At 34.6% G+C, this 13537-nt stretch overlaps 1 protein-coding gene across 1 annotated transcript in view; it reads left to right on the top strand.

Moving 5' to 3' along the window:
• The window catches only part of LOC150082541 (ras-related protein Rab-31-like), a 65780-nt gene extending 53109 nt beyond the window's left edge, over nt 1–12671 (top strand). The window contains exons 5-7 of the mRNA XM_090377837.1: nt 595–718; nt 7121–7213; nt 12580–12671. Of these exons, the coding sequence (XP_090233963.1) occupies nt 595–718; nt 7121–7213; nt 12580–12671 (309 nt within the window). The remainder of the gene's footprint in view (nt 1–594; nt 719–7120; nt 7214–12579) is intronic.
• Nucleotides 12672–13537: the final 866 nt, after the last annotated feature.

The following is a 13537-nucleotide window of genomic DNA, read 5'->3' as shown; positions in this document are numbered from 1 at the left end:
TGATTAAAAATTTCTCAAATTTTTAAGAAAAACAGTGGCAAGAAATTACTTTGAAAGTATTGTGTTACTCTTGAACAAACAGAATGGTTTTCAAATGAAAGTGAGAATGAAATAACAAAGGGGGTCTCAAAATGACACCCGGATGACCAACAATAGGTTAAAATTTATAAATGCGGAAATTTATGCTATTGTAGTGTACATTATCTATGCATTAAGTATGTGGATAATTATACTGTTGGTGTTTCCATTTCTCTTAATATGTGGCTAGCTTGTATATTTTGTTCAACATTTTTGACCAGTCTTTGTGAGTTTTTGGCATTTAAATCATCCCTGATTCATATATATATATATATATATATATATATATTTTTTTTTTTTTTTGTTTGTTTGTTTTTCTGCATCATGGTAAAACTGCAATAGGCTATAAAGTGATATATTTTGTTTTGAAAATAAGATAGTATATGCAGATGATAAATTGATATTCATGTGGTTTACTGGTATATAGTGTAATGATATGAAACATAAGTTACAGTAACTTAATGTTATATGACATACCAGTGCTGTTACAATTTCAATGTATGCTTTATTTTGCAGAATACATTTAATGCAGTCAAGAAGTGGGTACGTGAATTAAGCATGCACGGACCACCAGCAATCATATTAGCTATTGCTGGCAATAAATGCGATTTGGAAGCAAGGCGAGAAGTCAGCTTTGAGGGTAAATATCTCTTTTATTGTTATTTATACTTTAGTACAAGCATGCAGCATAAATTTCTATATTAGGTTTTTTTTATTCATTATGTCACATTGCCTAATAAACATGGTTCATGTTTCTCTTTGTAATATAAATTGTTTACGTTTTTTATTTTATTTTATTGTTTTTTTTTTTTTTTTTTTTTTACTGAAATTCTGACATTTTTGTGTTTTGTATTTTCCTTTTATGTTATTTTCTTCTTGTTTCTTCCCTAATTCTGAAGCAGTCATTTTAAGAAATGAGATAGTAAAGGTTTTAAGTTTTTTTCTTTTTTTATGCATATAGGTCAAGGATAGCTTTGAACCCTTCATGTCAGGTTACTTAAGGGTCTGAGGCTATCTCTAACCAGAAAGAGACTGCCAAATCTCTTAATAAAAATGTTCTTGTTTATTAATAATAACTTAATAAAATGTTCTTGTTTACTCTGGCATGACCACCAGGTCAGTGGAGTTTACAATAAATCATCAATATAAACATTAATCATATTTTGCAGTCATGGGCTTGAATCTAGGCTTGTAAACTAACCTGGATTCAGATTCAATTGCTAATCCCTACCATCTTATGGGGTAACCTGTTGGTTACAGAGGTAGTGTTAGTAGGAGCCGTCTACTGGATGAGCTGCAAATATGACACTAGGCAGATCAAATTGGATGAATTGTAGGCCAAAACCTTATCACCATGGTAGGACAAAGCAATTGAGATTCATACTGGCTGGGTCTTCAACTTGGTTATCAAGGGCCTTGCTGTTTTTTCTCAGATGCTAAATATACTAAAAGAAAAAAAAAATTTAAAAATCAAGTTAATTAGCATGACTGTCAGAAACTTGCAAAGCAGAGAAGTGGAATCAAACAGAAGAATTAGGTTAATATGATATCAGTTTGGTCTTTTTATAAAAGATAGGTAACACAGAAACCAAAAGGTTGAATGCAGGGGTACTGCTACTAAACAATTTTAAAGTAATATATATATATATATATTTTTTTTTATGAAAACCCCAAACACGAGAGGTATTAGAACCTCTAGTACTTAGTACCATGCTTGGGTTGGAGGTTGAGAAGATGAAAGATATTTGTTGACATTAGACTTTAACTTCTTTCTGTAGACTAATTTTCAGGAAATACGTATGAAGGAAGGTTGTTACAGAAAACAGCAGTTTAATGAATAAACGAGGAAGATGAAAAGTTGGTTCTGTGAATTTGAAGTTGGACATTAAATGGATGTTGGCTGGTGACGGCACGTGTTTGGACTGTTTTTAAAGGGAGAGTTGGAATTATAGAAGCCAATTCAGAAGAACAGTGCCCATGGAAGTATCTGTAAAAAAGGAATGGAGCAGAAACAGTACGTCTATGAGACAGCAAGTGGAGAGACTCAGTTAGAGATGAGTCACTAATTAACCTAACTGCCCTCTTCTGAATGGAATCTAGAATCCTGAGAGAGGTTTTTGGGGCACTGCCCCAGATGTGGGAACAATATTCCATGGTAGGGGGGATTAGCGATTTGTACAGAGTGAACAGCTGTTTGGAAGAAAAGTAATGCCGAGAGCAAAAGAGAAAACCAAGTTTTTTAGATGCAGAGGAAGCAATATTTGTAATGTGCTTGTGCCAAGAGATATTAGAAGTCAGGGTAATCCTTAAAACAGATATATCATCTTGCCTAGAAATCGGAGTGTCACCAAAGATAAGCATAGGAGCAGAAGAATCCTTTTTGCGAGATATAAGACAAGACTGAGTTTTAGAAGGATTAAAATCAACTAAGTTGTCTTTGCCCCACTGGAGATCAGCATTAAAGGAATTACTAACATATTCGAGAAGTTGATGCTGATTGAGCAGGGTGAGATTTCTCAAACTGGAAAGTGGAATGCAATGTGCTATCATCAGCAAAACTATGGATAGGATTTCCAGTCAATGGAAGATTGTCATTAATATACAAGAGGAAAAGAGTGGGGGGAAAGAACTGAACCTTGGGGGACACCAGCATTAGTGGAGAACTTAGAAGACAGAGAGCCATCTACCATCACCCTCCGTGAGCGATCAGAGGGTTTCACATCTCAAAGCCTTCGAGATGTCGAGCAACTGCTTGTGTTTCACCAAAATTTCCATTGAATTTGTCCATAAATGGGTAACATAAGCCAGAATATCACCAGTGGATCGACACTGACAGAATCCATACTGCAATCGTTGATCAGACGGAAGGTTTCTAGATAGTTTAAGAGTTGGCAGTTAATTGATTTCTCCATTACTTTAGAAGCAGTAGAAGTAATTGCAATGGGACGATAATTGGATGGGAGGGATTTGTCACCCTTTTTAGGAACTGGCTGGATATGAGCAAATTTCCAAGCTGAAGAAAAAATACCTTTGGAATAAAAGTGAAAAAAGGCAGCAAAGAACAGGAGTAAGTTGAGGAGCACAGGTTTTGAGAAGTGGAGAAATAACATCAGGATGTGGAGCTTTCTGAGCATCAAGTTTCGTCAAAATCCTTCTGACCTTTTGATGGTAGACCACAGGAGGCATTGAATGGAGCGTATTGGGAATGGTGGGAGGTGTTTTACCAAGATCATTAATACATGAGTTGGAAAAAAAATGGGATTCTAGCAGGTCAGCTTTATCCCTGGTTGAAGGATAAAGCTTACCTGCAGAACCATCCAGTTTTGACAGAGGTGGGAGCAAAGATGGGCAAAAGTTGCAGCCAATAGCTTTGGCAAGAGACCAGAATGCTCGGCTACCATTAGGGCAAGAAGCAAGTTTTCTACTCTTAGCCTGTTCAAACTCTAGTTTGGACTGATTAATAACTGCTTTACAATTGTTGCGAGCTTTGGTGTAGGCAGAAAATGAAACTGAAGAAATAGAAACAAGCCAATTACGATATGCAATGTTCTTCTCTTGAACAGCCTTAGCACATTTATTGGAAAACCAAGGTTTAGATAAAGGACGAGATTTTAAAGTGGAGTGTGGAATAAAGGATTCCATTTCTATAAGAATAATTTCACTGACACAATCTGAGCAAACATTGACATCAGAAGTTTTGAAACAGTAATCCAACCAAGGAAAAGAAATCTCGCAGGTCATCCCATTTTGCATTCTTGTAGTGCCGAATAACACGAGGTTGGGAATAGCCATGAGATAAAGGCTCCATTGGAGAAGAGACAATCACCAAGTTGTGATCTGAGGTGCCTAAAGGACCACTCACTTCAACTGTGTACTTAGAAGGGTTGTTTGTGAGAAAAAGATCAAGTGTGTTGGCTGTATGGTTAGGATTGTATGGTATTCTGGTAGGTAAATGAATCTGTGCGAGGTCATTAGTAATTGCAAAAGCCTCAGCATCTTGACCAGCTGGGTCAGTGTGACTAGAAAACGGAAGCCAGCTGGAGTTGTGAACATTAAAATCACCAAGGAAACTTACCTCAGTGTTAGGAAAGTTGGACTGGAGAAAGTAAAGTTGCGAAGAGAGGAAGTCAAAGAGCTCGCAAGTGATTAGTGCAGTTGGGGGAACAGTAGAGACAACAGATGAATTTGACACAATGGGGTAGAGAGATTTTAATCCAGAAAAGATCGAAAAGAGGAAATTTCAAATTACCAAGTCTCTGACTCGGAATATTGGAACAGACATTGCACAAGTACCACCTTTGAGGCGAAAAGAATCATACAGTGAATAATTTGGGCAACTGAGATGAGCAGTAGTTGAATCAACTGATAGCTGAGATTCTCTCAGAAAAAGTACATGGGGTTTGGCAGACTGCAAGTGGAAATGGATATCGTTGAGATTAGAATTGAGACCACGTTTATTTGCGAAATGAACTAGGAAGTGTTTGGGAGGTTTAGATCTTTTTGCAGATAAGCTTACTCAGTCAGTTTGACTATTCATGGTGTATTCAATAGTAAGAAAAAGTGGGGGGGGACACATGTATGGCGTACACATGTTAAGAATATACCCAGATCCTTGACATAATTTGGCCTCGACAATGCCTCCCCCTGCATACACACTACTCGGACTCCGTCCAGTCACTATCTGGCAGAGTAGAGGTAGCAAGATTAAACACTAGCTGATCTGGAAGCTTCCTAGAGAGTTACCAATAGGTTCAGTCCAGTGTACTAACTAGCAGCCGGCATATAAGTTTTGAGATAATACTAAGGTTGGCAGGGTGTTTAATGACTGTAATCAGGGAATGCTATTACAACAATATGTATCAAAATTAGTCAGTTGGGCTGACAGTTTTTCATGCAGCCAGAACAGGATTGTCAATGGTTACATCATTCATATCTAGTGTGCCAATGTGTACAGAAAATTCAAAACAATGTGGTGGATCCAAGAAATGAAAGGCCCAGTTAGAGTAAAGAAAAAATATTATAAGAGATTTTTTGAAGATAAAAATAATAAATACTTTTTTGAGTATAAAGGAAAGTGCAGGTGGATTAAGATATCCATGAAATAGGCTAAAAAAAACTTTGGGATGATTTTGTAAGAAAGATATACTCAAGCGGGAAACTGTTTTGGCATTAAATCTCAGAGTGGGAGTTTAAAAAAAAAAAAAAAAAAAACTAAGGAAATCAAAAATGATAAGAGCAAAGTTATAACAGAAGAAAAGTTATTTTAAATGTATTGAGTAAGGGGCTGAAGAAGAGGAAATGATTGAAATGGAAAAAAATTTGGATATTGTCTCAATTATTGAAGTAGAAAAGGTGAAGTGTAGATGAATGTAGACCTGAAAGTTGGAGGAAATAGTGTTCTAGTATTTACATATATCAACCACATCCAAAGACAAACTTTTCCTCTAGAAAAGAAGTACTGTTGAATATAAACTTGGCAAAGAAACAAGTAAGTTTTAGCCAAGCAAGGGGATGCCAAGAAAAAATATTTGCACTAAGATGAGATAAATTTTAGAAAAGTGATTAGTGCATAAGAGGAATCTGTATTTAGGACTGATGTTGAAAAAGCTTATGACCAAGTACCTAGAAATCTGTAAAATTTTAATAAAAAAGATGAACCTCAAGGTTAATCTTTTTAAGGAGAATAAAAAGTGTGTATAATGGCAAATCTGTAATAATGATTGAATAAAATACTGAAAGTGATTTAAGGTTAAACTTGGAGTGAGGCAGGGCTGCACCTTATCACCACTTATTTATAATTTTTATGGATTATTTAATGAAAGAATGCAGATCACTAACAGAGTTTAGTGTTGGTGATATGAAAATTGGATCATTATTATATGCAGGTGATATTGTTCCATTAAGCTTGCAAGAATCTCTGAATAAATTAGATACAGTTCCTAGACAATTTAGCATGGAAGTTAGGAGAGACAAGGAAAATTTAGATTGTAGACTAAATAACCACAATTTGAAAGAGGTTAGTAATTTTGAATATCTAGGAATAGGCATTAATTAAGATAAAAGATTGTACATGGAAATAAACAATGGGTTTCTCAACCTTCAGCCTCTGCATGGTTCTAAGTACTACGAGTTTTAATACCTTTTGTGTTCACAGTTTTCATATATATATATATATATATATATATATATATATATATATATAAAAAGCAAGCCTGAGTAAAGGAGGAAGTATAGGAAGCCACTTAAATTTATTTGTAACAAAAGAAAAATTAGCTGTTTACGACACGGTTTTTAAATGTATTTTAACCTTATTATAGGCTTCAGCTGGGTGTGAAATACAAAAAACCTGATCAAAAATGTTCAAAAATTTGTGTCTTTGAGAAATGAATTTTAATAAAAAAAATTTTTTTTTAAAAACTTTGTCTATGTATGTTATCTAATATTTGAATGTTTCCATATTTGCTTCCTTGTACATTCCAACATGAAATAAATAAATAAATGGAATTCACAGATGAAAGCAATGGAAAACCATAATACAAATGAGGAAATGAAAAAAAAAATCTAGGAATAAAAGTAAGTTAAGCAAACTTAAGATGATAAGAAAGGATTTGAGAAGAGAGAGAGAGATTAACTAAACATATTTGGAGCAGAAATGAGTGGATCAGTGGTGTCAAGCACACATTAGAGGAAGGAGGAAAGATCTAGCAGGAAATAGATTAGCATGGCAGAAAATGGCAAATGGTTAGAACTGATTTGTGCTATCGTAGTGATCTGTACACCAATTAGGTATAGCAGATTTGGATCATGATAAGGTCAAGGATATTAATTATTTGTTCCAACATTGACTGTACGAAATTAATCTTAGTAAATCTATTTATAGAACTTATAAGCAGCACTGATTGTAGCTGACATTTTGTAATAAAAATTACCTGTGCATAAATTTATTAGAATAAAAACTGTTAGTATAGTTATATCTCATAGTTATTTTGTGAATAGAATAAATATATTGACTTTAAGCAAATTTACTGAATTTTCTTAACAGAAGCAGGCAAATATGCCGAAAGTATTGGAGCTTTGTTTGTAGAAACAAGCGCTGTAAATGCTGTCAACATTAGTGAAATATTTCAACAAATCTGTAAGTTAGTTTTTGTTTTTATTATTATATATATTTTTTCTTTTTTATTATTTCATTATTTTGGTGAAGAAATTGATATTATATTTGTTACTGCATCAGAAAATCAAACAGAATAAAATCTTTATTGAACTAATATTTTTTTATTGTTTTCTATATTTATTAATGATATTTATGAAGGTATATCAGGCTTAATGTGCAGGTTTGGAGGTGATATAAAGGCTAGCATGATGGTTAATGACAGTAATCAGGGTAAACTACTACAACAAGATCTAGAAAAATTAGCACGTGGGCTAAGAAATGGCAGTTGAAGTTTAACATTGACAAATGCAAGGTACTGCATATGGGCAGCAGTAATCCCAGATTAATGTACCAACTGTGTGGTACTACACTCAGCATAGTGGGGGAAAAAAACCTGGAGGGGGTTAATTGTGCACTCTGATATGAAGTTTTCTAAGCAGTGCAGACAGGCTGCCAGGACAGCTCGTGGGTTTTTGTCAATGATGTATAGAAACTTTGTTAGCATAAGGAGATGATTATTCCATTGTACTAAGCAAAGGTCAGGCTGCATCTTGAATACTGCATACAGGTCTGGAGGTCTCATTTTAGGAAGGATGTAGATCTGCTGGCAAGGGTGCAGAGAAGGGTTAACATCAGTGGACCCGATGTTGACCCTTCACTACACCTCTGCATCACGAGATGGGTGTCTTTACCAAGAAAGGCATAAGTTTTGCAAAAGGATTAATTCAATTTTAACAAAATTTGGAAAGGCATGACAAATCATTGTAAATGAGCCAAATATAAAATTTCATGAAAATCTGTCCATTAGGAATAGTTATGTGCAAATGGACAGAAAAAAAAAAAAAAAAACACTTTTGGATTTCTATTGGTCGAGAAATTTGGGATGGTATGACAAATCATTCTTTAGAGTGATCAATGAAAGTTTGCAGAGAATTGTTTGTTCCCTTTATAAGCATAGTTTGAAAATATCTATTGCTAAAACTAAATTGAATAAATATAAATAAATAAAATGAAAAGAAAATTAATATTGCAAACATCAGTGGCAGCATTTAATACACTCTCCACCAAATACTGCTCAAAAGAAGTTAATTAATAGGGTATACATATAGAAGCCTCCGTAGCCGAGTGGTCAGGAGCTGGAGTGCAGTAGCACATGCTCTTTGAGTAGACCAGGGTTCAAGCCCCTGACTGCTGAATACGGTCGCCCTGCCAACCCACACTGGACCAGCGTGGCAGATTATGGTCCATTTCCCTCAGCATGAATTGTTGAGGAGGCTTCCATCCCTGCAGTGGGTTGATAATGGCTGCACTTTACCTCTATACATATAGAAACATTCGGCTGTAGATGGCAGTATCAGCGCAGCATTAGCTTATTGTGTCAATACTAACCATGTAACAGAAAGATTAAGGTCTATGAATAAATATAAACCAAAAAATGAAAAACGAAAATTAATACTGCAAACATCCATAATTTTCTGCATTCGTAGTTTTTAACATGGTTAGTATTGAGGCAATAAGCTAAGAATATGAAGTATAATAGGAGTAATAGTAATAATACCAGTTACTGCCTGAATATATCCATAGGTACTCAATCAGGGACCAACACCCATTGATGCACCAGTAAAAATAATTAGCAATAGGCACTGTTTCTCTGACCCTATACCATTAGAACAATATATATCAAAATTCAATGGATATTATGTAAAGTGTAGGATAACAGTAAACTCTCACTAATCCAGATGTTGGATAATCCAAATTGAAATATGAAAAATTCTGTTTACAATTCCTGTATCTTTCAACATACTTGAAAGACACACTGGATTTAGGAAGTCAGATCAGTCACTTTGACTGCGCATAGAGAGAGACGGAATATACATTACATTGTCTTGCATGTTTGTGTTCAGCATTGTTGTTGACTCTGAGTCAGATGGATGTTATTACTTATATCACTTCATTTGTATACTTCTTTATATGTGTATAACGTAAGTTAACATATTTTATATAATTATGGGTTCTAAAGAATTGAAAAGTGGAATAAAAAGAAAACACTTTACTTTAACTATCATTAATGAGCTCAGTGATAGAATAACTTGAAAATGGTGTTCCTGAAAAAAATTGCTGAAGAATTTGGTATTGGCCAGCAGACTGTGTCAGATATTTAAAAACAAAAAGCATCTATAAAGACATTTGTTTTATACAATGTGGGGAGTGATAAAAGCAGTGTATCAAATAGACAGACATTAAAAAAAAAGAAATGTTTGCTGGAAGAAGCTGTATTTAAGTGGTATTCACAAATTGAACAAGTTACTGCATAGCATCATGTTAGTTCATAGTAAAGCACTGAAGCAGGTGAAATGGCATTGTTTTTGTTATCTCATATTGTGAATGCCTTCACGAGTTGCCCTGTTATTGCACTATCTCGAATGAGCAACACTTCCCCAGTGAAAAAGAAAATGTTACTTATTCTTGGTGGATACCACCACCTGTATATGGTATCCGCTGGGTAGTGCAACATCAGGGAAACTTGTTGTGAAGGTGTGTTCACAATATGAGATATAATAAAAATGATGCCATTTCACCCACTTTGGTGATGTACTACAAACTAACATGATGCTGAACTAACTTATTCGATTAGTGAGTTTTCCATAGTCTGAGGCTTTTAGCCCTAAAACCTTTTTAGTGGTAATCATAGCAACGATCAAGTGGTGTTTAGCTAAAGGCAGCAGCAGAGAAGATTGCAAAGCATTTGATGTTACACAATTTTACTTGCAGTTTAGGGTTCCACGATGCACCATTGTGAATGGATGCTTGCTTCTTTGTTTTTATTTTTTTTTTTATATTTTTCTCTAGTATGGACAACTAGAGAAATCTGCTGGTACTTATTGATTTAGCACTGCCTTTGGTGGGTGCGGGATCTGCTCTTTTTTGGCCAATTAAGTTTATACAGGCCCGCCTCCTCTTGCTGAAGATGGGTGCTGCTTTGCTGCTGCCCGTTTAATGTGGCACATACAAACCACTTGATCTACATTTGGCCAAACTATAGCATTCTGTAAAAAATACAATGTTAACTGGCGGAGTTGGAGTTGAACTCTGTTCTAGGTGCTGCCGTTACACTGAACAGTTGCATGTATATATTTATATATATGTAAATAAAAAAATAATAATAAAATTTTAAAATTGTGGCAATTTAGACAAAGGCACAATATCACTAATAAAAAAATTTGTTGTGAAGCCGTAATTAGTGATATTGAAGGTGTTGAGCGATTTAGAAAAAAATTAAATGTAATAATAATACAATTGAGACAAAACTTGACAGTTTCTTTAAACCTGCATTATTGTGTTCAAAAACAGGTACAACTTCTGAATCTTTGATAGAAGACTCAGAAGTTTAAGCCTGCATAAAAGGAAAAAAATTGAACCATAATAAAATATCTTTACAAAAGGTAAAGGTGTAAAGTGCAGCCATTATCAAACCACTGCAGGATGGAAGCCTCCTCAACAATTCATGCTGAGGGAAATGGACCATAATCTGCCATGCTGGTCCAGTGCCGGTTGCCAGATCGACCGTATTCAGCAGTCAGGGGCTTGAACCCTGGTCTACTCAAGGAGTGTGTGGTATGCACCTCCGCTCCTGACCACCCGGCTACGGAGGCCCTGTCTTTACAAAAGGAGTTACAAGCAAATATATTTAGGAAGACATTAGGAAAAGCTGCCCCATCATATGCAGCTATCGAAAATTGGGTGGATGAATAGTGCAGTGGATGTCTGTGAACAGACTACTCCACAGACATCAATAAAGTTCATGACATGATGGATGATCATGTCATGAACATGTCAAGATGATTGGCAAGTAACTGTTAGAGAAATAGTAGAGGCTACAGGCATCCAACTGAATGAGTGCAAAGCATTCTGTCAAATGAATTATGTATGGCAAAGTTTCCTTTGTGATAGGTCACCCACCTTTTGACACCCGATTTAGAAACATCTTCGGTTCAAAACTTCAGAGCAAGTTTTTGCTCATTACCAAGAAGATCCTAAAAAATTTGTGGTCAAATACATAATGTAACTATGGACAATACATGGCTTATCACTGCCAACTGTAGTCAAAATTACAATAAAAACAATGGAAGCATTCTGATTCACCATTTCCAAAGAAGGCCAAGTCAGTCCAATTAACAGACAAGGCCATGTAATCTATCTTCTGGGATTAAAAAGAGTTAATAATAGTAGATTGTCTTTCAAAAAGACAATACTAAATAGTAACCAAATTATAAAGTATAGCCATGTCAAAGAGACTAGGAAAGCTGTTATGTTATGAAATGTGTTTTGTTCACATATCAGCTATTTTCATGGCTGCAATTTATCAAACTGGCTATGAATTGTTGTCCCACCCACCTAGACCTAGCTGCATCTGATTTCCACCTATTCTCAAAGCTAAAAACCAAATTGTCTGGAAGTAAATTTCAGTTGGATGATAGATATAATAATGGTGCACACACCCCCCCCCCCCCAGATACTTCAAAACTAGGATCATGAATTTGGTATCACTGGAAAAAAGCACATTAAGTTACCAGGGAATGTCATCAAAAAATAGTGCAAAGCCAACATCAGATAACTGCTATGCTAAGCTAGAAACTTTACAAAAAACCTTCCTGGAAAACATGCAGCTTTTGCCACCTTGCTGCCCACTTTCTCTTTGTCTTGTTAAAGTCAATATATTAGCTAAAAATTTTGTTTTATATAAAAATTTGCTCTTTTGATATTTATAAACATCTCTCACTAATATTCTTTCATAAATTAAATTATTTATGTCTTCTGGATGAACATTAAAATTGTGATCATTGTTTGATATTGATGATTGTGTATTAGCAATGGCCACTTGGTGCAAGGAAGCCTATGGCTTGTGCTGCACCAGCCAAAATAAAATAAAATAAGAATAAAATTTTAAAAAAAATTAATAAGAGAAAAAGAAATAAACAACCTATGCATTTCCCTCTCGCATAGGTAATTATCCAGCTGACCTTTGAATTTCCCCAAACTGTCAACCTCTATCACCTATGTAGGTAACTTATTCCAATAATTTGTAACTTGCTGGCTAAAATGAAACTTCCTGCAAACCAGGATTAAATTTTGCTTTATATAAAAATTTACTCTTTTGATATTTATCAACATCTTTCACTAATATTATTTCATATATTAAATTACTTACCTTTCATCTTCTGGATGAACATTTTAATGTTCATCCAGAATGAACATGTATTTAAAGAATTCAGCTGTTCTTCTGTTGTAGTTAATAAGGCATACCAAATTCATCTTTTTTTGAATCTGCTTTTCTTTTTTTTTATTAGGCATTAAACTTCCTAGAAACAATGAACCAAAAGCTCCAAAGCTTGATGTGACACTGACAGCAGAAGGAAAGTCGTCTAGAAAGTGTTGTTGACTTGACTTTTTTTTTTCTTTTTTTTTTAATCATTCACCACTGTTGTTCTGTTATGTTGACAGATGTCTAGTTTCCTGTTGTGGTATTGAGGTCTCACTAACATTTTAATGATTTATGATATAATTTTTATTTAATATTTCATTGAATATTTATAAGGAAATGTATATATTACTTCAATATCAATGATAATGGTTACTGAACAGTGATTTAAAAAAAAAATTATAGATTATATACCCCCCCTCCCCAATTCAAGTTTACATAATTATTTTATTTTGAAGACTAAATGCTCAAGGCATAAAAAGTTATGGGTTGAAATCAATTATATAATATCGCTGTAAATACACCATAGTTTACTCATAAGTTTAACTACATACGTAGTGTAACAGCATCGTTTAGATTTTATCTCATATTGTGGCTACCTTCACAATGAGATACCCGGTGTTGTACTACTTCAAATAAATAATGCTTCTCTAGTAGAGGAGACTACTGTTATTTATTCTCAGTGGGCACCACCACCCAGATGCATTTCAGAGCTCGTTGGCTCACTCATGAGTGCGCCACCAATGAGAGAAGCATTATTTATTTGAAGTAGTGCAACACCGGGTATCTTGTTGGGAAGGTAGCCACAATATGAGATAAAATCTAAACGATGCCGTTATACTATGTATGTAGTTAAACTTATGGGTAAACTGTGGTGTATTTACACCGTTATTATATAGATAATTATTTTATGAAATTCAGTCTGTGGACTGAAGTCAAGTCCCAATCATGAAAGAATGTTTTAAATATTTTTGTAAATGAAGCAATTGAATTTTTAGATGTACAAAGTTTATTTTGGGGTTAGTATTTTAATGGTCTGGTTTTTA

This window comes from Mastigoproctus giganteus, chromosome 7 (genome assembly GCF_048544385.1).
Source record: "Mastigoproctus giganteus isolate SK-2022 chromosome 7, ASM4854438v1, whole genome shotgun sequence".
NCBI classification, from domain to species: Eukaryota; Metazoa; Arthropoda; class Arachnida; order Uropygi; family Thelyphonidae; genus Mastigoproctus; species Mastigoproctus giganteus.
This window is presented reverse-complemented; position numbering and strand designations above follow the sequence as displayed.